General features: G+C 52.5%; 1 protein-coding gene across 1 annotated transcript in view; it reads left to right on the forward strand.

Moving 5' to 3' along the window:
* CNIH3 (cornichon family AMPA receptor auxiliary protein 3) overlaps positions 1-25942 on the forward strand; it is a 56240-nt gene that overhangs the window by 23053 nt on the left and 7245 nt on the right. The window contains exons 2-3 of the mRNA XM_045537114.1: positions 1821-1889; positions 4596-4643. Coding sequence (XP_045393070.1) covers positions 1821-1889; positions 4596-4643 — 117 coding nt within the window. The remainder of the gene's footprint in view (positions 1-1820; positions 1890-4595; positions 4644-25942) is intronic.

Consider the following 25942-nt stretch of genomic DNA (forward strand, 5'->3'; position numbering starts at 1 on the left):
GCCCCCTTCCGCTGGGTGGCCTGGGACATTCCTAACGACTTCTCGTTCTCCTTGCGTCTTCCTTTGGAAACTGGGTGTCACATCGTATTTGGGACGTTACATCAAATGAATGTAAAATAAGACGTGGAAATAGTCCAGGAAGTTCCAGCCACACCGTGACTTCTGGCACTTTGCTTTTTAGGAGCGAGGGTGGGCGGTGGGTTGAGAGTCAGAGACTCTGAGGCTTTATCAATACGCAGCACATGGCGACATGGCGACGGAGCCCCCCAAGGACGGGAGCAGGTGGTTGGCACCGCGTGCAGCCCCCAAAGGCCTTTCGAGTGTGGAGCCAAAGCCACTTTCCTCTCGGGGGCTCAGACGTGACGAAGCCGACACTTGCCGGTAGCGGCTGAGAATCAGCACACAGAGACCTCAGGTTCAGCCATAAGACCAGGACTGGACGTAAGATGTGTTTTACAGCCAATAAAATCCTCCCCAGCCCCATCTTCCTCCCACCCAGTGACGTCTTTGAGCTTTACCGGGACGCTGGGGAAGGGACACGAAGCTCAGGCTGTGGCTTGAAGGCGTTGCCCTTGTTGGGACCAGACACGGAGAGGAGGTCGAAAGCGGGCGTCTCTCTAAGCTGGAGTTCCGTTCTGAACGTGGGTTTGGGGGACTCCCAGGAGGGCTCGGGTGCGTAGCAAAGCCCGCTTTCCCTGGGGAGGACTTTATTTTGGGTCAGAAACGCTCCTGTTTGCTTCTTTCCTGCTGACATTCTCAGGTGGTACCGACAGCCGCTCCTGCCAGGTAACATCGGAAACGACGGCAGCGGTAGTTTCGGGTATTTTGCACACGGGGCGTATTTGTTTCCTAGAGCTACCTTGGCAAATTGCCACAAGCCAGTGGCTTAAACACAGGCATTTATCCCGCACAGTTCTGGAGGCTGCAGTCCGACGTCAAGGTGACGTCAGGGCCATCCTCCCCCAAGGCTCCGGGGAAGGACCCTTCCCCGTCTCTTCCTCGCTAACGGTGGCTCCGGCCGTCCTGGTGTCCTTGGCGTAAAACCGTGTCACGCCAGTCGCCCCTCCATCGTCACGTGCCTCCTCTGTGTGGCTCTATGTGTCCTTTCTTATCTTTTATAAGACACTGTCATTGGTGTTAGGACCCCTAATCTAGTATGGCCTCACCTTTTCTAATTATACCTGCAGAGACCCTATTTCTAAATAAGGTCACACGCTGAGGGTTTCCACGTGGACATGAGTTTTGGGGTCCCTGTTCGACACACAGCAGGGAGAAATCCAGAGAGGAGGCTCTGCCCACGGAGCTGCCCGTCCCGCCTGTGGACGTCCAGAGATTTGGTCATTTCTGTAACCGTCGACTCTCCTTCCCTGTTTTCCCTTTCGCTTGACGTCTGTCGGTTTTCCTTCAAATCAGCCTCTCTGCCAAAATATACAAAAATAAGTAATAAACAGCCCTTCCCGTAAGGCAAGACGTGAAAAGTGCTGGTTTTAGGTTTTAAATTTTTTTGTGCCTTGATCTAAACCCCAACCTGCTCTCACAATAATAGAGTCTCTCTGAGTCTTTGTAAAGCACAGGATACTTAAAAAAAAAAAAAAACCTCACTTGGGAAATTTTTAAGTGTTTACAGTAGACAGAAGGATATCATCAACCCTGCGTGCCCACTGCCGGCTTCAGCAGTGACCGACTCCCGGCCAGTCTCGTGTGGCCGGCGGCTGCCTCTGTCCCCTGTGTTATTTGGAAGCAAATCCACAGGCAGCGTCTGCCGAGGTGCATCGACTCACCTGGGCACTAACATCTCCGTTCCGTGTGTTCCGTTTCAGATAATCGCCTTTGACGAGTTGAGGACGGATTTTAAGAGCCCCATTGACCAGTGCAACCCCGTTCACGCGGTAAGTAGCCGGTGCCGGTGCCGGGAAGGTGATGCCGCCGCAGGCTCCCCAGGAACTGGGACAAGGATGAGAATTTATTTGAATGAGCGCCATGAGTAAAGAACACACTCACCCCTGCCCTCCCGTGCCTCCTCCCTTGACTGGAGGGCTTGACATATCCTGCAAGTCACGTGTGACCGTCCCCGTAACCCAGGGGAAGGGTCTGCCCCCTGAAGAAGGATGTGATTTTAGGGAGGCACCGAAAGACCCCGTGGTGGAAGCCAACGTCAGCGTCCCCCTCTGTAAAGCAGAGGGCAGTTATCGGAGTTGTCATTGTTTTTTTCGGTTTTTACCATGTGCGGGGAACTTTATATACACAATCTGCAACCCCCAGAACTCTGCGAGACAGGCCTCGTGAACCCGATTTTCACACCGCAGAACTGGCTCTTTTGTCCAGGGGCCCAAAGCTCCTGAGCCACCGGTGGAGCTAGGCCTAGAAGCCTGGTGTGTCTGTCTCCAGAGCCTGGGTTTGTTCCTCCCGGTCTGTGTTGTCTCTTTAAGAGTCTTGATTTTATAATATCCAAGGACCCTTTGGCCCCACATTCTTTGATCCTGTGAAACAGAGCCAAACCCTTCCAAAGTAGACTCTGGAGAGCAAATCTTGTTGCAAGGACTGTGTTTCATGAAACGTATAATTGTTAAAATCCATTTTGTCTCCGTCTACCCGCCTCACCCATCCCCCTGTGACAACTTGGATCCGTCAGGCCCGAAAGAGTTTCTTTCACCCCAAGCCTCAGATCTTTCTGGATGTTTCTGGGTTTGGCACCAGCTTCACACACCTGGCCTGTCAGTGCCTACCAGGTGCATGGAGCCACTCAGGAGCCCACCTGGATCCTCCTGGTTTTTCGGGCTCAAATTGAAGAATTAAAAAGCGGCTCACTTAGAACGCCCAGAGCTTTCTTGTGTGGTTCAGGACAAATGCTAGCGAGGAAATTTGTCCTGCTGCCCTGCAGGGAATTGGTGAAGCCATGGGACATTCCATCTCATCGTGGCAAGTCCCTTAATGGAGGCAGAATAAAGAAAATTAGGACCAGTATAAGCTCCCTGGGGAGCATCTGTGAAAGGCCGGTGTAAGAACAGAACTTACACGTAGCAGGTGCTCAGTATTTATTGATGAAAGAAGGAATGAGAATTGAAATGTGAAGTCCAGACAATTTCAGGGACAGACTAAAGCCTCTAGATGCCCCTGGGATAAAAGACTCTTGTCTGGGATTAAAAACAAAAACAAGAACACAACATCAAATCCCTAAACGGAAGAGTATTAGTTGTTACAATGTTACTCCCTGGCAGGAAGTTAAACGCTTTGGACACCTCACTGGACGCATCTTCAAGTGCTTTAGGCCTCTGTAGGGCCCCCCAGAGCGGCATCTCGGGCTCAGGTGGCTTGAAGAGGCTCCTTCGCTGGTTGGTGGCTCCGGCCCTGCAAGGGCTTGAGTTACAAATAATTGCTGCCGTTCTCAACGGGGGCTGAGGCCTGTTTGGATTTAAGATGCCCCAAAGCTCCAAAGACTGTTGGACCCTCTGGGATGGAAGGGAAAAGGAACGGTCTCTTTCACTCCTCTTTTCTTGTGTTTTCTCTTCCTTTTACCAGCTGAGCATTCAATATCCCTTAAAGTAATGAGAGGTGTTGTCTTTTGGAGGCTCTTACTTGCTGGAGAGAGGAGAGAGTGTGTTTTATAGCACCATCTTTCATCCACACATGTGTGCACATGCGTGTGTGTGCGTGTGTGCATGTGTGTGTGCGTGTGTATGCATGTGTGTGCATGCACGGACACACACATGCTGAGGAGGGTATGGTCTGTCTCCCTGGCCACGTGGCCACTGATTTGTCCTGACGTGGGCTCCTTCCTCTGGGCTTGTGGGATGCACAGGACTCACCGTATTCGTGATTTAATTAGGGAAATGAAGTGTCCCAGCCGCCTGTCCTGTCCGAATCCACGAGGCATCTCATTACCATTCCATCTACAGCACCCAAATTGCCCCGGTAATGAAGCACCGGGAGATGCCACAGCTGTGCTCGACGTGTCTTTGGAAGTCGTTAAAGTCGCTGGAGAGCAAGGGAGGCAGCAGCACTCAGGGCCCGATGTGGGCGTCTTCCCTTGGCCGCGGGCCAGCTCTCAGAGACGGCTCGGGCTTCGGGAAAAGTCTTCGCCCGGGGCGCTGTTGGTGTCTCACTTAGCAGGGAGATCGCTTCCTCCAAGCACACTCGCTTTAGAAAAATAAAACCAGCAGGCGGAGAACTTGTCTACCGTAGACACTAATGAGGATGCATTTGCTCTTCGAGACCCAGGTGGCAGGTCCCTTGGGAGAGCCGGCCACAGGCTTCAGGACGTTCGGTGGATACCACGTGCCCACTCTGCGGTTTGACCGCCTTATGTGTGCATGGGGGCTGAGAGACCGCAGGAAAAAGAGTGGAAGCCTGTGCAGGGCTGAGGCTGGGCCCGGCTGTTTGCTGGGAGAGTCCTTTTAAGAGCAAATGACTCTAACAAGGCAGACGGAAGAAAGTCAGAAACTCTGTTGGCAAAAGCCACTGGGTGGGAGCTGGCAGCCGTGTGCCCAGGAGGGGTCTCTGGTGGGTTCTGCCACCGCTGCTGGGGCCGACTCAGGGGGCTTCTCCTGCTCTTTCAGCCGGGACCCCTAACCCCTCTCCTCTCTCTCTCCTGGCAGAGGGAGCGGCTGAGGAACATCGAGCGCATCTGCTTCCTTCTGCGAAAGGTCAGTGTGGCATCCGCGTGGCAGGGGACGGAGGCCCACGCGGCGGTGGGGGGACCCCAGGAGAAGGGGCCGCTGGGGCCCAGTGTGGGCAAAGGGTGGCAGGGAGGGGGAGGGGGGAGCAAGCTATGGGTTCTTTGGAAACTTCCAGAGACGAGAGGAGCGAATGAAAAGGGGTGGCCATCAATCAAGGTGTCATCGTGGCACCAAAGCACCCTCTGGTTGGAGTTGGAGGCTCTTTGTCTTTGCACGATGATGGATGGCATCTCCGGCTGCTGTCACCACCTCGCCTTTGTGCCTGTCTGGCGCTGGGCTCCGGAACGTTCTCTCCTGACCTTGGGAAGTTTTTAACTGGATGCCGGGTTTCCTTTGAGCTTTCAGCCTGTCCCTCAGCTTTGCCATTTGATTGGCAGCATCATTGGGAGAGCTGGAAGGGTGGGAATAGGAGGGGTTATTAAAGGGGGAGCCCCGCCACTCGAAGAGCAGCTCTGAATGGATGGGCCGCTGGTCACGGCTTCCCCACACGTATTCAGGGCACACATGTGTGCACGTGTGGCTCTGCGACGTGGCTGGGGCTCCCGTGGCTGACACACCCGTCTGTCTCTTTCTAGTCAGGAAAGTGTGTGCTTTTTGCAGCAAGGTGTAGAGAACAGCAGCTTGCAGGCAACATAAGTGACGTCCCTAGCCTTGAGCCAAAGGACATACCTAACCTACGTACAGACTGCAAGGACTGCAGGGCATAGGAGAGCTACCTGTCCAAAAGGCATTTTGATCCTTATGTGACTAGGACAGAAATCAAATGTTATGCCAACGTTGATAGAAGGGGAAAATGTTTTGCAAGCTTCCGAAGTTTAACCAAGAAGCTAGTTATTTTTCTAGCTAATTACTGTCTTCTGATGTCTTCTAAGAAACTCAGTATGTTAGAATTCCATATCTGGTATCACACGGCAGGGAAGTATGCTCAGATGAGACCTTTATATGAAAATACCAGTGATCCCAGGAATCAAAAATGATTTAAAAATGGACCTATAATATGAATTCACGAATTTGTAAATTATTTTCCCAGATGATATCTTGGATATCCATAACCTGCTCCAACCAGCACTTCTATTAAAGTCTCTGGTTTGTCCTTTAAGACTGACACCTAAGTGGCATAGAATGGATCAAGACAAAACCAGTTTGTCTTTCAGACTCCAAAAGGGTTTTTTCCACCATCCTGAGTGTACCATCCTGTGCTGTTTGGCAGAGCGATCGATGTTCCGTATCAACACGTTTTAGCCCTGCTTGTCCCTGTACTGCCTGGCCACGGGCTCTGGCCACACAGCGGGCATTGGCCAAGGTCCTGCGGCCACCACCTCACGACCCTAAGCCTTTCAAAGGTCAGAGCAAGGGTACGAAAGTAAGCATGCCACACAAGCGTTAGCATTTACTGCTTGCAAATTTGCATATAGTTAGCATACGTTTCTACAGACAGTAGACGGAGGCAGGAAACATCGTATTCCAGGTGCCTTTTCCTGCTTTTTGCCCTTTTCATTTACCCGTGCTCCTCCCTGCCACCTGCCACTGCCTCTGCTGCTTCTGGCAAGTTCCAAGCAATTGCTGCTCACTGTCGAGGAAAATACCAGGGGGAAAAGACAGACATCAGAGGACCCGAAACCCGGACTTCAAGACTCTAGTTGCTATAACTGCGTGTGATCACACCTTCCGCAGCTGCAAGGTTTTCTAGCTCCCAGGGGGAGCTGACGGGGCAGCCGGCACCCCTCACTAACGAGCCCCGTGCCTGCAGCTTTATTTCTTTCCAGAATCTTCCTTCTACTCCATTCCTCTTGCCATAAGCAAGTCTACTTTTAACACGTGCCTGTTAGTTCTTCTGTGCGCCCTGAATACCTGAGATCATTTTCAGTGATGTCCACGTGATTTCTTTGCACATGCGATTTCAGATTGTAGGTGCTTCCGCCTGGCCCGGAGGTCTTGCTGTGGCTCACGTGTTCTTTAGCTTCATTTGGTAACAGTCTGTGTTCTCGCAGAAGCATTCGGGTCCTGCATGTGGGTCTGTCTCCTCTCGGTAGAAGGCCGATTCCAGGAGATTTTGACTTTGTTCCGTCCACTCTCGTGGCTGGAGACGTGGCATGCAGAACGATGTGTAGCCCGTTGACGGTGCTGAGTAGATATTTATTAAGCAAGTGCATGAGTGAGTGCTGACGTTTGGGCACTTCTGTAATCTGAATCCTTCTTGTTGGGGACGCTGGGCTAGGCAGTAATCTGTGTTTCTTCCTGTCAGCAGTGTCCATGGCGTAGCACAAAATTTGTGTATTTTACTACATTTGCTACTTAGTTGAGATTTGTATTTTAAAGTCAAATTTGACGCTATGTGGTATTCATTATTCACACGGAAGATCTCTAACCTACGGTTTCTCCCGTCCTGATCCTTCATGCTTGTGCCCTCTGTCCTCTTGGGGTCTGTATTTCATCCTCCCTGACACCTGCTCTCAGCCAACGCTGGGCCCTTGCGAATCGGCAGGTGGTGAAGTTTGCAAACCTCTGCTGCTTCCAGATCCCACCTCTGCCGTTATCTGTGTAATCCACAGTGTGTGTCCCAGTGTGACCGTAAGGTATGGGTAATAATAAAAAGTGTCCCGCTCACAGAGGTGTTGTGAGAATTAAATGGGATAATGTGTGTGCGTCTGGCACGTAAGTGCTCCATGCATGTGAAATGTTATTATTGTCACCCTAACCCTTAAGTCTTACCTAAAACCCTCTATAACATCCCTAAGCAAACACCTGGTGATGAATCGGCTGAGATGATGCTTGGCTGGTGGCAACAACCCTTAGTGTCCCCTCCTATTTTCTTAAGTGAGTGTCATTTGAGGTTTGAGCAGTGTCACGAGGTGGGCCAGCCTGGGGGGCCTCTTCCTCCCTCCTGTCCCCAAAACGCCCGGGTCGCTCCCACTGTGACTGGGCTTCTGAGTTCAGATCCCCAAGCCCTGAGCACGTGTCGGGTTGGCGGGGTCGGGTTAACAGGTCTCGTTAGCGTCACCACCTTCTGGGAACTGCACCTTCCAAGAAATTTCTTGGAACCAGCCTCCTAAACAGCCCAGAGTGTGATGCATCTCAGCAGCCGATTGTTGTTAAACCACCTCCTCAGCTTTCTCAGGAGAAAGGAAGGGGTTTTCAAAGTGGATCCGTTTTTAGCTCTGTAATTATCAGAAAATGTGTTCTTGGGGTAATTGTCTGAACTGCAGGATGCTCGTGTCGACTTGTGCTCATGATTCATGTTTTTGTGGCCAGAGTCACTCGCTTCCCCGTGTGGCTCTGCCACTGGCACACGTCGTGGGCCCCGTGGGGACGCTGTGAAGTGCGGGTGTGGGAGCGGAGGCATCGCGGACGGCGGAGGTCGGTTTCGCGGCCACTTGCAGGCACGGAAGGTTCTCGCGGGGACGAGGCTGAGCCTGTTGCATCTGCAGCTGCAGTGAGTGGTTCGAGGAAGTGAACAGAAGTACGAGCCCAAGAGGTTGGCGTGAAAATAAAGAGAAACTTGCTCCATGAGCGGCGGCTGTCGCAGCTGGGGGTTGGTTGCCCTGGGGGCCATGAAACGATCACATTCCTTAGACCACGTTAGACAAGCACATGTCTGGGTGGTGCCGAGTTGGACTGAGCCTGCCCGAGGACGGGGCGAGACTTAGTTGCAGAGTTTGGGCTGTCCCCTCTGGCTGGCCTATTCTGTGATTCTCCAGTTCACGTCCTGATGTCCCCAAGACAAAGTCCAGTCCCACCGAAGGTGTTCTGGCATTTGTGGATATAGAAAGCTCTGTGGATGGAAACTTTTCCTTCTCCCGTTGAGCGAGCTCATTGAGACGTGGAGGAAGAGGATGTGTGGGGGGTTGGGGGGGGTGTTGAGATCATTGGGGGGCAGGTGGGAGGGGGCAGGTGTTCCAGGTTTCATATTGGAAGGAATGCAGGGGTCGTAAGACCACGGGGCGGGGGTCCCCCTAATGGCCACCTGTCACTCCTCTCCCTCTTTGAAGCTTCTCGGAGCCACACCTCTGTCTCGGGGAGGCGTCGTGGTGTGGAGCGAAGCTGTGAGGAGCAGCCTGAGTCCTCTGCAGAAATTCCTGAGGTGCTTCTGAAAGCAGGGCTCGGAGGAGACGGAGAACGGCGATGACACTTGCAGTGAGAAGTCAGTTTCCTTAAACGAGAAGATCGCGTTATTATTCCCAGCTCTTCACCTTCCTCCGTGTCCAGGACCGGCTACGTGATTCCCGAGGCCGAGTGAAAAATGACAACGTGAGGCTCCGTGTTAGGAACTGAGCGCAGAGCGTCCGACCGAAGGCGGGGCCCCTCTCAGCCCAGGGCCGGTGCGGCTGCACGGGTCCTGCGGCCCTGAACCTGCGCTGCCTGGCATCCGTGCCCTCTGCCGGAGGACTCTGCAGCTCCCCCTGCTAGGAGCAGAGTGTATCTCCCTTCCCCACGGGGGCTGGCTCTGCCGTGTGACGGGGTTTGTCCACTGGAATGTGGGCAGGCGTGCGAGTGTGGGAGGCTGTTCTCCCTCCCGAAATCCTGCCGCTGGCAAGACCCAGCCCGCGGTGCAGGGAGGACGAGAGGCAGGGGGAGCCCACCTGAGCCCACCTGCAGCTCAGAGCCCACCTGCCAGACCCCGGGACTGCCAGCCATCCTTTAGATGCATAAGCGCGTATAGATGATTGTTGCTTTCTGGCACTGAATTTTGGAGTGATTTGTTATGTAACGTTATTACGGCCATCGCTAACTGATACCATAATCATGTGCCACTTTTATAAGGGGGAAGAAATCTTTCTTCTTAAAACCGATGTTACTCTTTGCCAGAGTTCAGCCATTTTCCGACTCGACAAATTTACAAATAGATGGTTTCGTGCTTTGTCCCAATTTCTACGACCTGAGAGAGGGCTACAACACGCATTTATATCCCCGAAGCTCCAGAAAGATCCGTGTTGCTTTGGTGCACAGTACTTGTCCTGCATCAGCTCCTGGGAAGGCTGGTTGGTGACGACGGTGCTTTCTCTCCTTGGTGGCATTCCTGCCGCAAGGGACCGACTTGGTTTCAAGTCCCTTTAGCTGCTAATGCAGTTCTTCCTGCAGGGCTCTGGAGGGAAGGGCGTATTTTAATTGAGAGATACAATACAGTGGAAAGGGACACATAGACTCGAGGCAATTGTGTGGAAAGGGACACATAGACTCGAGGTGATTGTGTGGAAACGGACACATAGACTCGAGGCAATTGTGTGGAAAGGGACACATAGACTCGAGGCGATTGTGTGGAAAGGGACACATAGACTCGAGGCGATTGTGTGGAATGCTTCAGACAGACCATCCTTGACGCGGAGTTTTCCAGATCAGAATTCTCTGTTGCTTGGGGGATTTCTGAAGTGTGACGGTAATAATGGTTGCACTTCTTGCGTGACTACGATATGCATTTGCAAGCATTAATTCTTTTAATCCCACAACCACGCTATGAAACAGTCACTATGAAAAGCCCCACGTAACAGATAAGTAAACTGAGGCTTGGAGAGGTTAAGAGCTTACTCCAGGGTCTCACATTTCTGAAGCGGTAGAGCTGTGATTTGAAGGCAAGTCTATCTGGGCAGAGTCTACATTTTTAATCACCACGTTATAGGGGAAATGGTTGGCTCTTTCTGGAACACGCTGCTTCAGGACCACCGCGGCCCTTCGGCTGAGCTGTTTTCAAGGGAAGACACGAAGACCGAGAGCCACACAGGGCCCCGGGGACCCTAAGCTATGCATGGCTCACCATTGATGGGGCCACGTGGATTCTTTTGAGGCTCTTCTCCAATTCCATTTAGCTTCCTGGTAGGGTGGTTCACCCCTGGAGGGAATATTTGAAGACAAGTAAAAATATCTTGGAAGAAAACTTGTAGCTAGTTCAGAAACCGTGTCTCATGTATAATTTATTCTCACACACTTTCTGTGGCAAACTGCTCGTTAGTCAGGGGGAAGATGGAACCTTTTCCTCGCTGCGTGCAGGGTGGTGCCGTCGTGGGGTTGCTGAACCGGGAGGGAGATGGAGGGGCTGGAGAAAGGGCCCCGTCCTCGCCTCACCCCTGCCCCAGGGCTGCAGCGGGCGAACGTTAGGAGCAAGTCTGTGACACGTGGGTGCTGGCCTTTCGCCTGAAGCTGGGCAGCTGGTTGGCTCTGTCCTTGTTAGTGCCCTGAGGACCAGGCATCACACCAGCTTACGACGACCGGCTCTTATCTTTCTCATGAGTTCATGGGTCATTGGTCGGTTCTGTCCATCTTGGCGGGGCTGGGGCGGGGCGAGGTTCTTCCGGTCCCGGCTGGAGGCTGCATGTCTGGCAGGCAGCAGCCCCTTAGCCAAGCCCAGTCGGCCATAGCTGGGGCGGTTGGCTGTGCCCCATGTCTGGTCCTCCGGCCACTGGCCCAGGCCCGTTCTCATGGCCACAGGGGAGCAAGAAGCTGATGACAGTCACGCGGCCGAGCCCAGGGCCGGCGTGGGAGAGACTAGAAGGTCGCGAGGCAGAGGCTGTGGGTGTTCTTCAGTCCAGCTTTGCCGCCTCGACTGTGGCAAATCCCACGCTGACGTCGTGTCGGGAAGGAGCAATCATTAGAGTCTCCTGGTCTTTCGTGTTTGTCATTGGTGGAACCGGTGGTTTCTAATCTTTTTGCAAATCAAAATCCCCGGTGGAGATTTTTCAGCATCTGTCTGCTTAAGAACCACTTGCAGGAGTTCTTGGGAGGGTCCAGCCGTCTGTATTTTGAAAATGCCCCACGGGTGGCCGGGGTGGAGAAGCGCCCAGGGAGACGTTTGGTGATGAGAACGTTGGTGGATGAGCTGGTGATTCAGAAGTGGCTCCCGCTGTGGCTCTCGGGTTCTGGAGAATTCCGTCTGCAGAGGGAGAGGCGAAAGGAAGAAGAGCTGCCTTCCGGAAGAGCTGCCAGTCAGCCGGCTGATGTGGCCGACGCCTTTGCAGACAGCCCTGGACTCGGGGACATCCCCTCAGCCTGCGCTGTCCTGGCTGGGCGTGGACAGAACATATCCTGGCCCGAGACATGACAGAAGGTTGGTCTGGGGGTAAACCTGGGGCACAACCAGCCCCACAAAGCGAGGAAGCCCAGCCGCCCTCACGGCAGCGCAGGGACAAACGCTGAGGCCGCCAGTGACCTCAGGACTCGCCTTCCAGAGCCGTCCTCACACCTGGCTGTGCCACATGTCACGTCTGGGTGGATTATTCAACGAGCGGATTCCTGAGATGTCGATTTCTCCCCACCCAGGATGGTTCATTTTATGTCAGCTTGGCCGGGCCCTGATGTGTGGTCAAAGATTATTCCGGTTGTTTCTGTGCGGGTGTTTTTTGGATGAGATGAACGTTTAAATCGGTAGAGTCTGAGCGAAGCAGATTGCTCTCCCCGATGTGGGTGGGCCTTGTCCTGTCAGAAAAGGACGGACCTCCCGTGGGTGAGAGGGGGTCCCGCCAGCAGACGTCAGCTGGGGCCACTCTTCCCCAGTCTCCAGCCCGCAGCCCACGCCGCGGGTTTTGGACTTACCAAGTCTCTGCAATTGCATGAGCCCACTTCTTAAAATGAATCAGTCTCTCTCCGTCTCTCTCCACACACACACACACACACACACACACACACACACACACCCCTGCAAACACACACACACACACCCCTGCACACACCCCCACCCCCGTGGGTTCTGTTTCTCCAGAGAGCGCTGACTAATACACCCCCCTCCATCCTGGTAAGTTCGGGTTCACTGGGTTTGCAGAGAGGCCTGGAACTGCTGTGAAATGAATCTTCACAGCAACCCTGTGAGTTGGGTGAAATTATCTGTTCACAGGTATATAGACTTTGCTCAAGGTCAAGTTCGAGTTCCTTCTCCTTCCCCCTTGCTGCTTCTGTTTGCCGACATCCGCAGGAGGCAGCTAGTTTCCATGTTTTCACAGAGCCGCTTGGCCCTACCCTGGGAGCCAATCTCTGCAGGGTCAGAAACAGAATGGTGATCACTCAGTCTCCCCTGTAGTCCACACCAGCTGTGCGGACAGGAAGACAGTGGGCTGGTCCATGCACTGCACTCGTCGGCGAAGGAGATTGTCACAGCCAACTTCCTAAGCCGTGAAGATGTATAGACTCCTGGCAGTTTTGCCATGAGAAGTCACCAAATCATTGACCGTTCTGATAGAAACAGTTTGGGTTTTTGTAATATCTTTCTCCTGTCTTGAATGTCACGAGGAGCTCCGGTGTTGTGGGGTGCAGGGGAGGTGGGAAAGTGTCCTGGGATGTGGGTTCACCTGGGAGTAAAGAGACGCAATATAGGTGTGGCTGGAACACGGCAGAGCTCATTCCATCTGGGGGAACCTGTCTGGGCCGGCGGGGGCCTGGGCGGGACTGTGCCCCCCAAGGGTCATCCAGACACCCAGGCTTCTCCTGCCTTTGGAGCTCGGTCGTTGCTAGGACATGTCCTTGTCCTCATGGTCCTCGAGGACATCACACCATGACCTCCGTCAAGCAGCAGGATGGAGGAGAGAAGGGGACAGGCCATGACTCAGGAGTTGCACACACCACCTCCTCTCAACTCACTGTCAGATCTCAGGCAAATGGCCACATTTACTCTTTCTTCTGGGGACCTGTGTGCTCAGTTAAAGCTCAGGGATTTTTGTTCTCACTTACGAGTGGGAGCTGAGCAATGTGTGCGTGGTCAGACCGAGTGACTTGATGGATGCTGGAGACTCAGACGCGGGAGGAGGTGAGGGCTGTGCAGGACGAAAAGTTACCCATTGGGTACAATGTACACTGTTCAGGTGATGAGTACGTTAAAAGCCTAGACTTTTCCACTGTGCAATTCATCCATGTAACAGAAAACCACTTGTACCCTCTGCATCTATTTAAACAATAATAAAAACCCTCAGGGATCTTATTCCAGAGAGAAGGGCATGGAGGACGGCTGCAGGTCTCTCTCTCAGGGAGGACTACCCTCCCTGACATCAGCAGAGCGGCCAGTGCAGGGCTCACAGCGGCCGAGGTGCACCCGGAATGCCAGGGCAGCAGAGTGGGGTGGGGGGGAGTGAGACAAGGTGTCACGGGTTGAGAGACCGTGGATGGTACCTGGAGGGGGCTGGGCGTGGCAGGGGTTGGTGTCGGCCTGGGTGGAACCCAGTGGGTACCAGTGGAAATTGATTGATTAATGGCACTGGAATTCATTTAGCACCTGCCATGTGCATAGTCCAGGGTTAGGTGCTGAGGAAGGTCAAGTGTGTGTGGGTGTGATGCGTCCGTTGTGAAGACATGCTCAGTCCAGCTAAACGAGAGCTTGCGTTTGCTCTGCATTCCTGCCTGAGAGTCCCGCAGCAAAGTCCAGACCACACAAAACCGTATATTATAGTTGCCTGTACACGTATCTTACACAGCGATATTCTCGAAGGCAGGGATCATGCCGTAATTTCTGTACCTGCTACCTTGCCTGGCATGGGGTCTCATTCATGTTAATTAGCTCCATGGACTAGTGAATGTGAGACCGGCGACCACACGGTGCCACGGACTGTCATTTTCATAACACGTGAGGTGGAATTCTCACTGCTGAACCTGGGACTGAGGCATGTGGAGGAGACCAGAGAAAGGCCAGTGGCAGGTGTGTGATGTGCTCTGTCATGTCACAGACCCTCCGTGCCCCGTGGGTGAACTCTGTAGCAGAGCTAGAGTGCAAGTTTTCAACCTTGGCTGTACGTTGGCGTCACCTGGGGACCTTGAACAACACTGTTGCCTCCGTCCCAACCACAGAACTTCAATTTCGTTGGCCTGGAGCAGCCTGGGCATCGGGTTTCTTAGCAGCTGATTCTGAGGTGCTGCCTGGCTTGGGCTCGGTGAGGCGGGGGCGGGGGGGGGGGGGGAGGCATCGCGCCTTCTCTGTTCCCCAGGGTGTGGTTTGGCAAAGCCATCGTTTTCAAAATGGCGCCGGGGAAAAGCACTAATTTGCCAGTGGGCGCCCAAGCAGGCTGGAGGGAGACAGCCAGCCCCGCAGGGTGGCTCATTGCGCATAACCCGAGGACGTGTTTTTCTTGGTGGGAACGTTGCTTCCGGATGCTCCCTTTTCCAAAATGTGCTGAGAAGTAGAAATTCTGTTTTTCAGCCCCCAGAATGCTCACCTTTCCAGGCGCTCATTCTTGCCCTTTTCCAAATTGCCGAAGAAGCAAGAAACATTTCTGGGTCGCGTTTCTAGGCCACGAAATGGGCCGATATCACCAAACCCTAAGAGCTTCTTATTCTCTGCGGTATCATCCAGTCTCTCCAACTGCTGCTGCCCTCCCTGAAGTTCAAGCTGGTGCCAGCCTGGACCCGGGCGGGGGCAGCAGGGAGAGCCCGGGGGGAGGACGGGAACTCGTGCAGGGTCCGGCTTGTGCTGCGTTGACTTGCGTGGTCCCGATGTATCTTCTCGCCACAGACAAGCCGCAGTCCCGGGTCACCACGCCGGCTCCATTTGCAACTTATATGGGGCTCGTTATCCTTTAAGCAATTTGGGGCATTGGTTCTGCTCCAGCGCAGAGTTTCGCTGGCTCCGATTCCTAAGCTGTCTCTGTGGCACAGACAATTACACAACACATGGAGTTTTGTTTCACTAGGATAAGGCCGGGCAATAGACAAGAAAATGCACTGAATAAGTGAAATGTTCTATACAAATGCAAAGTGCCGTTATTACAAAGGGACAGAAAAGCCGTACTGTTCCCTTTCTGTATCTGCCAAGTGGTCCCAGCAGTGATGAAATCCTGGAGGACAATGATCCCCGATTATAGCACAGGGGGGTGGGCGGGGAGGTTGCAGCGAGAACAGCTCTGCTATTGTGGCCTCCGAGGGGTGATATCACTGCTGCTGCCACTCAGCGCATCCGCGTAAGGTAGCGCTGGTGACACTGGTGTCCTGGTGGGAACCGAATAAAGGAGCCACTTAGGCAGCTTCCTGCTGCCAGGGAGTGTGTGGTTCACATGACATCAGCAGGACGCACTGACGAAATGACAAACAATGTCTCTTCCCAGAGGGCCAGGGCCGTCCTCTGTGTGCACCATTGTGGCCCTTCAGACGTTTCTGACAGTGGCGATGTCACCTGCTCACGGCAAGCAAGAGCGATGGGCACTGGGCTGTTTGGAGTTATTGGTGACATATTTCAAGCACAAATAATCTGGGCTTTAAAAAGGAAGGTGGGTGTGGGAGGGGAAGTCGGAAAGTATAATATTAATAATTTGTAAAATGTTTGCTTTCCCCAGCAGGCTAGAAAGTTGGTGAGGGCACTAACTTTGGATCTCACAGCACATGGGCAGTAATGCTCTGCTGACAGATTGAACGAACGAATGAATGAATGAATGAATGAGTGGAACAAGCTCCGCGGTGACGAGGTGGCTGCCGGGTACGTTACCTGCAGCGTCTCACTCATTCCTACCACGCTGTGCAGGGTGGAGATGGGGAGGGTTATTCCCCTGCCTAGGCCACGCGGAGAGTGCAGGGTCTGGATTCAAATCTTCCCATCCCCAAACCCCGCCCTCTCTCACCCCCCCTGTGCTTCCCTCCTCTTCCCGGGACCCCTCCGCACCACCGAGGTTTCCGGAGCACACCCGGGCTCCGTCCCGGACACGCCGGCACTCACCCATCCACGGGGTCCTCTGTGGGCCCGAGTGCACCGTCCCTTCTCCGCTGATTCTCACCCTCCAAGTCAAACACGGCCTGAGGTTTGGACCAAAAGCATCTTCTCAATTTCAGGAGACCGTTGGGACACTGAAGGTTCCGGAGAAACAGCCTTCAGAGGACGCTGTGCCCCCTCGTGCCGGCCCCCCGGGGAGCCGTCATGGTGAGCCGGGGCTGCCGTAACAGCCCTGGTTAGGGGTTGGGGTTAGGGTTGGGGTTAGGGTACCGCAGCCGGGCGGCTTAACCCACAGACGTTTATTTTCTCACAGTTCTGGAGGCTGCAGGGACGAGATCAAGGTGCCGGCAGAGTTGGTTTCTTCCGGGGCCTCCCTGCCGGGCTGTAGTCGGCCGTCCTCTCTCCGCGTCTTCCCGTGGTCCCCCCTCTGTGTGTGTTTGTGCTCTGACCTCCTCTCCATATAAGGACACCAGTCGTGGGGGATTAGGGCCCACCCCGATGACCTCATTTAACCCTAATTCCATCTCCAAAGACTTTATCTCCAAATACCATCACGTTTTGAGGTACTGAGGGTTTGGACCTCAACGTACGGATTTGGGGGTGGACCATGCTTCAGCCTGTGCCAGGATCCGTGCACGGGAGGAGGGTTTCCATGGAAACAGCATCTCCTTGGTTAGGAGAAATGATTGACCTACCCTTGAATCCTGTGCCTTGGTGAACAGCAACTAGAGTGACTAGTGAGCCCCTGGGTTTGGATTTTTCTAGCATTTTCCCATCATCACAGGGGTAATTCAGAGAAAGAGAGGGCAAGAGTTGGATCCTCTTTGAGTTGAGTTTTATTGTCAGGATAAAAAGCAAACTTGGTCTCGGTGAAGCGTGTGATGTCTCCCCCATCACTCTCCGGGGTGGGGGGTGACCCAGACAGAAGGTGCTCAGCCGCCTCCTGATGCCACCACGCCCCTTGCGGACAGCGGGGTGCAGAGCCAGTTGCCCGAGCCTAGACGTGGTGCATTTTGGACAAAGCGCGGGTCTTCCGTCATTCTCATTAGCTCCGGTTCCTGTCTCCCCAGCAGGCCCAGGGTCAGGGCCAGGGCCACATCTGTGACATGAGACTCTGCAGAAGTGCCAGTTGCTGAGTGGGGCTGAAGTTATGTAATTATTGTAGCTATTTTTGTTTATAGGACATCCCTTCCCGGGGGATCCCACGCACTTCACTGCCCAGAAGTTGCCACTTAGTAGCAGGACAGAGCGACCCGTGCTGGGGCTGAAGGAAGTGATGAAGAACAGCGACCACCGCAGCGCTGGGTGGGCCGTGCAGATGAAGTCGTTACGTGCACAGGTCTCGGGGGGCCGCCCTGGGGCGTCGCTGGGCTACGCGGAGAGTGAAAGGGGGGCTTGGGCTCTCTGTGTTTGCCGCGGGAAGTGACGTCAGCCAAAAGCTAGGTTCTCGGTGGCTGTCTTAGTCCATCTGTGCTGCTGTGATGAAATGCCGTGGGCCGGGTGGCTTCAGCAACAGAGATTTGTTTCTCTCGGTTCTGGAGGCCGGGACGTCCAGCTCGGGGCACCGGCAGATTTGTCTGTAGGGGGCTGTTTTGTGGTTCCTGGACGGTCTTGGGGTTAGGAGTGCTAACGAATCACACTTCTCTACCTCTTTGGGTTTTGAACCAACTGAGAACCGACACAAGTGTCCGGGTGGGCTGAAAATACCGTGTCACGTCAGCCCGCTGCCCGGAGGGGCAAGGCGGGACTCCAGCACCTTCCAGGGCAGGAGAGAGAAGGTGATTACTGAGGAGGGGTGGGCTCCAGGCTTGTGTTGCCAAGGAGGCAGGCTCTGGCCCCTGCCCACGTGAACCTGCCGCCTCTTGCAGGGGTCGAGGAGGAGAATGCTTGCCGTTTAAGGGCGGGCAGCTCCCAGAAGAGAAGCCAGGCCGTGGGCTTCCTCCCTAATACCTCCCAGACAGGGGAAAGTTGGTGGAAATTCCTATTTTGTGGGTTGAAGCAGGAATGCAGAGAGAGGAAGAGGAGGGACCAGGGTTCTCCCTTCCTTCAACCTGCCAGAAACTCATTATAATACTCTCCCCTTCTCCATGGACGATAAGTTCCAAGACCCCCAGTGGATGCCGGAAACTGCAGACAGAGAGCAGCCTGTACAGACTGTGAGTTTTTTCCTATACATACATACCCATGATAAAATATAACTTATAAATTAGACACAGCAAAAGATTAATAATAACTAATAATGGAACAGTTATAACAATCTACTGTCATAAAAGTTATGTGAATATGGTCTCTTTCTCTCTCAAAATATCTTATTGTCCGCACCTATTTTGGGATGTGGTTGACCGTGGATAACTGAAACCGTGGAGAGAGAACCCGTGGGTCGCGGGGACGACTATTGCTATACAACTGTGCTCTCTCAGCCTCTTGGTTAACTGAGACCCTGCTTCCGTGTTATCCAGGTTCGATGCCACATCTCTTGTCATTCCGTGGGTTCTGTCTCTGAGGTGCTTCATGAATTATAACCTTCTCCTGACCACTGCTCAAAGACCACAGACGTGTATTTCTTTTCCCTGGACTTTTACAGGGGCTTGCGAGTTTGTTCGCTTGTCCGTTAGCTTTTTGTTTTGGTCTTTGGTCTGTTCCCCAGTCTCCTCCTCGATTCACCCTGCGCATTGTTGGGCAATAAGCAAACCTTGATCACATACAACCTCTGCATCCAGAACCTTCTCTGGATCCCAGTGTTGGAGAATAAGTGACCACGAAGGGGCTTGGCATTGCTTCTGAGGTGCTCTGTGATTTCCCCCAATCTTTTAACTCTTCTTCCTTTCAAAAACCCACTTGCTCAGCCAACATTTATTGAGCACCTACTATGTGCCAAGAATTGCACCAAGGCCTGGGAATAGAGATACACAGGGCACAGTCTCTGCTTTGTGATTCTTGATCCTTGTGTCATTTCTAACACTATTTTCTCACCTGGAATGTTTTTCTCTGTTTCCAAACCGTTATCTTTAAGTTTCAACTCAAATGTCACCTATTCTATGAAGTCTTCTCTATTCCACTAAACAAGAAATAATCTCTGCCTTCTCTATTTCATTAATGCTGGATTTTTTTACCACCCTCCTGCATAATGTCCTGTCTACATGTTTGATCTCTCTCCCCGAGGGCCAAGGCCACGTCTTCCACCTTGAGTCCCCTGTGGTGCCCGTGCATTCAATAGACAGGTGTCTCTAAAACTGCATCTTCTCTGAAGTGGGAAATGAAACAAACCCCAGAGAAAAATGCTTTGAAACACAAATAAATTAAGCATGATCCTAGGTATCACTAAATATAGCCGCCTAGAGACAAATGTCATGATTAATTAACAACACAGTTGCCAGCCTCCCACGATCCATTCTGAAACAAAGCGGTATTTATCATTTTAAATAATGTTTCTTCATCTCTTCCTTTTCATTCCTATTGTAACCAACTTAGCTTTTTAATCTCTTTGCTTTTAAGAAACAGAGGTTTCCTTAGTGTTTTCCCTAAAGCTAGAAGCCAACTTTGGCCAATCCACTCGTCACAACTCCTCGAAGTTACTTCTGCTGACACTGCTGTGCGTGTCACTCCTGTACGGAGAGGCCTGTGATGGTCCCTCGTGGCCTGTGGCATCAGGTGCCGACTCCTCAGCCTGAGCTCCGTGGCCCTTCCCGGGCGGCTGTTCTGGTTCTCCCCAACTTCACACACTAACTGCCCTGTGAGTTGTATTTAACTCATGCTGGTTTTGAGCCCGGGGGCTCGTGAAGCCATGTAACTCACGTCTCTTCACCTTGGGAGCCAAGAGAACTATTTTTCAAGTTGCATATAACTCACACACAGAAAACAAACAAACAAAAATAACAAATTTTTCATGAAATTAGAAAGGATCGTTTTGTTTTCAAAGTTTTTATCTATCTTATTCTATTTTGCTAATCAAACACTGTGGCCCCAAGGAACAATTTTGTTTTTTTTTAGTGTGGCAGTCAGTGTGTTAAACCCGGGCCAGCCAGGCAACGTCCCCTCCCTTTGGGTGCCACATCTTTCCCGGATGATAAAGGCTCCTCCAAACCCCACCCACGTCCACGAAGTCTTCAACGACCGTTTCAGCTGGGAATATATTCTTCCTCTCACCGTTAGCAGCTGTTTCCAAAACTGGTTGTGTACGAAACAGCCTTGACAATACAGCTCTCTGGGCCCCACCCTCTGCAAGCTCTGAAGTGCAACTTGGAGATCTGCATCTTTATAAAGATTTACCGGAGGATTCTGATGCTCTGCAGCTTGGGGAACGAGTGCCTCTTGGAACCTTCTAGCCGTGGGGGACGGTCTCACGCTGACATGTGTTGTGGGTGTTTGTGTGTCTTTCTGGACCTTCTTCTTCCTCAAGGCAGGACCGTGGCACTACGTATCTCTCTTTGGGATCACCTGGCAGGACATCCCGCTCGCAGCGATGTGACGCATTATTCGACAAGTGTTTGTTGAACGCATAAATACGCGCAAGAGAGACTTCTTTGGAGAGGTGGAACTCGAAGGGCAGCGGGAACTTTTAATGTCGCCAGGAGTTTAGAGGCCATTCAAGTGGAAACAGGATCCTTTAATTTCAACATTTCGTGCAAGACGCAGGTGCTAATCAGCTCTCTGGGGAGTCGCTTTGCTTCCAGGGTTAAAAATCTTCGTCACATGGCTCACACCTGTAATCCTAGCACTCTGGGAGGCCGAGGCGGGTGGATCGCTCGAGGTCAGGAGTTCGAGACCAGCCTGAGCAAGAGTGAGACCCCCGTCTCTACTAAAAATAGAAAGAAATTATCTGGCCAACTAAAAAAAAATATATATATAGAAAAAATTAGCCGGGTATGGTGGCGCATGCCTGTAGTCCCAGCTACTCGGGAGGCTGAGGCAGGAGGATCGCTTAAGGCCAGGAGTTTGAGGTTGCTGTGAGCTAGGCTGACGCCACGGCACTCACTCTAGCCTGGGCAACAGAGTGAGACTCTGTCTCAAAAAAAAAAAATCTTCGTCACAGATTTGATTTATTTCCAGTTTGGGAAGATGCTCATCTTTATAAGGATTTTCAACGGCCACCTTTATTATCTGGTTGTTTCAGTCTGGCTCTCTGCTGATCGCCGGGGTGTTTCTGAAATAGAACGTTTCGGCTCTTCCAGAATCTGGTCCCTGAGGTTGCCGTGGCAACCACCTTGAAAACTCCCGGAGAGCTTTAGCCTAAGTTTCCAAACTTCTCAGATTTTCCAGCTGCCACAGCATTTTGTCAGCAGTGCTCAGCCCGAAATGTTAACATTAAATAATCTCAATTAATTAGCTAAACCTCCTAAAACTCTTTCAAAACCTCCCCGGCATGCTGAACCTCCGTGTCGGTTGCATATCTGTTTCTTGATCGTAGTGGTGGTCCTGAGCCCTGATCTCCCGGGAAACACGGTCTTCGGCAGCGTGGTAACCAGGTATCCAACACGCATGGGCTTGGAGACCACCACAGTCTGATCGTGTCTTTAAATCGTAATCACTGCCCCTATGACTTCCGGAAGGTGTCTCTGGTTTTATTGAAAAGCCAGACAGAGAAAACATCTATGCGCTGAGAAGTATGTGTGGTTTTGATCGTCACGGCCAAGTCCTTGCATAGTTCCAAGTGGTGTTGTTGGCAGCCCCAGCTCTCGCCTGCTTTGACTGTTGAGTGTGTCTGTGGATGCGTGCAGGCCCAGGGCTTGGATTCTGTAAGTGCACGCATGCTCTGGTACCAGAGTTCAGGGTTGCAGTCTTGGCTGAGTCACTAAAAGGCCACATATGACCGTAGGCAAGTTACTGTGAGTTCTCTAAACTTCAGTCTCCTGCTCTATGAAATGGAGATTATAAAAGCACCTATTTCATAGGTTCATGGCAAGGAAGAAATGAGACACACAGTGGCTGGGGCTGAATTAGCCATTATTATCATTAACCAGCTTATGTGCACACAGCCTGGTTGTATTGGAAGAAAGGAGAAAAGCATAAGCTATTTTCTGCCCAGGATGAAATCTGTCTGTTTTAGGACTTTGGCCTCACTGGGCTTGGCTCCTCTGGTTTCAGTGCCATTTTTAATTGGTCTGTAACATAGAGCGTTAGTGTTATGTGTCTTCTACGCAGCTTCTGCAAGGCCTGGGCTCCCTGGAATCAGAGCAGCCTCCAGACAGGATGGCTCCAGGACCCCCTATCTTCTAGTCTAACATTTCTGGAGTTTTCTATCAGAACAGTGTCACAAAAGCATATACTTTTGTAAGTGTCACCTGCTCCAAGCATGGGGGCGGTTGGGGCTGGGGCAGATGCATGGAGGACAAGACTCCTGGGATTAGCAGTGGGCGTGGAGCTCTGGGGAAGGGGTGCAGAGTGAGGACTCGGGGTTCAGACAGCAGGCTGGGAGCCCAGGGAGGGGATTTCGAGGAGCGACCTGGGGGTGCTCTCAGGGAGAAGAGGGGATGGGGGCCGGGACCGGGGAGGGGAGGAGGAGGAAGGGTGGAACTTCAGGCCAGCGTGGCAGGTCCTTCTTCACACGTGAAACCTGTTCTTTAATTTGGGGAGACGGTTTTCACTGAACCCCTTGTAGTTTGTCATAGTGATTCTCAAGACTCAGAGGTGGCCCGAGGTGTCTCTGTGACTCTGCAGGGGGGTCCCTTTCCCCGCCGCCCCTGTAGTGTGGGCTGTTGCTTCTGAGCCCTTGGCTGCTTAGCTGTGTGCAAGTGCTGCCTGCAGGGTGTGACGTTGCTCAGTCCTCAGCCTCTCCCACCAGCCTGGGGATGCCTGGAGCCTCATCTCCGGGCCCGTCGGACTCATCCCGGCTCCTCCCGGGCCTGCCCCGGCCTCTGACACTGCACGGTCGATTCCTAGCATATGTTTGTTGAGTGACTCAGTGGTGAGTTTGCTGAGTGTTTACTGTGGTGCCAGTCCCTGTGGTGACAGAACAAGTTCACGGAGAGACCCACGAAGACACAGACAAACCACCGGCACACGCACACACACACGCACGGCCGTGACTCAGGAGAGACGAGAAAAATCATCTTCAGGAGCGCGGGGAGCTTCATTGCTCGGGAGTAGCTGTTGACATGCAGAATGATCAGATTCTCTGGAAACACGTGGTATTTCTGGGGATAGAAATTAGTGGAGGAAGAGGATTTTCAAAAATTTGCCAGCGCCGCAAATAGATCGGACGATGAAAGGGAAGATATACTGGTTTAATTTTCGAGGGAGTTTAATGGCTGCTTTTTCTACGGTGTGTGGAATATTCAAGCTGAAAGGGACTAGAGATTCTGTGGTCACATGCCTCCCCCCACAGAGAGGAGTCGTTACTTACGGGGCCTTACTGTGCGCCAGATACTATTCTAAGGGCTTCATGCATATTAACTTGTTTAATACTCATAACAGTCCTATGAATTAGATACTATTATTATTATTCTCATTTTATAAATGAAGAAACTGAGCCCACTGAGACTAAATACATTACCCAGGGTTCTGTTGCTTCTTACCAGCCGGGGCGAGAGCCCAAGTCTCTAGTTCCTTAATCCAGGACGATTTTCATGGAGACACTCAAGCCCTTGCTGGAGGCGAATGTTACGGTACTATTTTGTCTTTTCTTCAATAGGTTAATTTGCTAAGTCAAACTCCTGGAAAAGGTCAGCACAATCCTGCTCATGGGAGCCAGACTTGGACTAACACATACGCATGTGGTCGATTCAGACAACGCCTCTAACGGGCCGTCGGGAGGGAGGGCTTGTTCCCTTGTCGCGTCTTTGCACGTAGGCCTCCATCAGGATGTTCAGCAAGTTGCCTGCTTCCCTGTGCGTGTGCCAGGGGGCACTCAGCAAAGACTGACTGATGACGATGTCGACAGTTTGCCCTCCCTTCCCCCATGCCAGCGCTTGCGGTCTCATTCAGTCCACCCGCTTTGGTTTGTTGGAGCAAAATTTTTCCAACCTTGTGGATGTAACAGGTAATTAACACCACTTAATGGGTGTTAACTAGGGTAATCATGTTTTTATCCTGAAAGAGGTTCTCCTTTAGAAGCTAGTGGTGCTCACTCTATTAAAGAGCAGTGCAGAGAGACAGGAACACTCATACGCTGCTGGTGGGACTGCAAACTAGAGCAACCCCTGTGGAAAGCAATATGGAGAGACCTTGAAGAGATACAAGTAGACCTACCATTCGATCCAGCAATCCCATCACTGGGCATCTACCCAAAAGAACAAAAGACATTCTATAAAAAAGACATCTGCACTCGAATGTTTATAGCAGCACAATTCACAATTGCAAAGATGTGGAGACAACCCAAGTGCCCATCAATCCATGAGTGGATTAATAAAATGTGGTATATCTATACCGTGGAGTTCTACTCAGCCACAAAAAGCAAAGGTGATCTAGCACCTCTTGTATTATCCTGGGTAGAGCTGGAGCCCTTTCTACTAAGTGAAGTATCCCAAGAATGGAAAAACAAGCACCACATGTACTCGCCATCAAATTGGTTTCACCGATCATCACCTAAGAGCACATTCAGGAAGGACATTAACCGGGCGTCGGGCAGATGTGAGGGGGAGGAGAGGATGGGTGCACACACACGTAATGGGTGCGATGCGCACGGTCTGGGGGATGGACACGCTTGAAGCTCTGACTGGGGGTGGGGGGCAAGGGCAATATATGTAAACATTTGTACCCCCACAATATGCTGAAACAAAACAAAACAAAAACAGAGCAGCGGCTTGGTGCGGTCAGATCCGCTCCCTGCTCTGGAAACGGCAGGTTCTTTCTACGTAGGAGACCTGGTGGCAGGAGCACTGCATGGAAAACACCTGGGAGGGCAGTGGAGGCAGCAGGTGTGGCCGTGGGGACAAAGAGCCGCATCTTCCCCTTGGCGCTGGCCTGGGAGGGGCCGCGGCTGGGACAGGTCTGAGGGGAGAGCAGGGCCCACAGCGGGTCCCACGTCGAGACTCACTGTCACATGCCCAGTGCCAAGTAACTAAAGGCAGGAGAGGACGTGTTTCTGCTCTTGGCCCCCTTCCTGTCACCGTGCGGCTTCCCTGGCCAGGAGGAATCGTCATGACTCCTCCCCGGAAGTCCCCCAGGTTTGACAAGAAGCCGGCGTAAGGGATTTCTGGTCTCCGTGTCGTTTTTGTAGAAGATTTTTAAGGGACGGCCCACGCGATGGGACAGATTTTCTTCCCAGGACACAAGGAGAGAAGTGACTCTCTCAAACGCCTCAACGAGAGGATGGTGCTGGTGTCCCCCCCGGGAATGTCCCCCCGCTTTGCCACCACACTCTGCCTTCTGTAATGTCCTTTAAGTCACCACTGAGAGTAAGTCATTCACGGGGCCCCTCCTGCAGGTCCTCGCTCAGAATGAACGGTTTCTTCTCTCCTTTCCGCCTGCGCCCGGTTGCTCCCGTGCTGCCTCAGTTTCCCCGTTTGCTCTTTGTAGAATCAGTGGTGCATGTGAGCATCTCTGTCGCGTCCCCCAGCCAGGCTGCCGTGCGCTCACTGCCTGTTACAGTGAGTGCTGACTGGAGCACACCTGGGGCTCTCCAGCACTGGAACAGGTGTGTCCCTTAACCCCTCGGCCTCCTCATTCCGGAACATTCCTTCACTTCAGTGAGTGCCTCTTCTCTCTAACGGTATGAGTCTTT

This window comes from Lemur catta, chromosome 25, assembly GCF_020740605.2.
Source record: "Lemur catta isolate mLemCat1 chromosome 25, mLemCat1.pri, whole genome shotgun sequence".
Taxonomy (NCBI): domain Eukaryota; kingdom Metazoa; phylum Chordata; class Mammalia; order Primates; family Lemuridae; genus Lemur; species Lemur catta.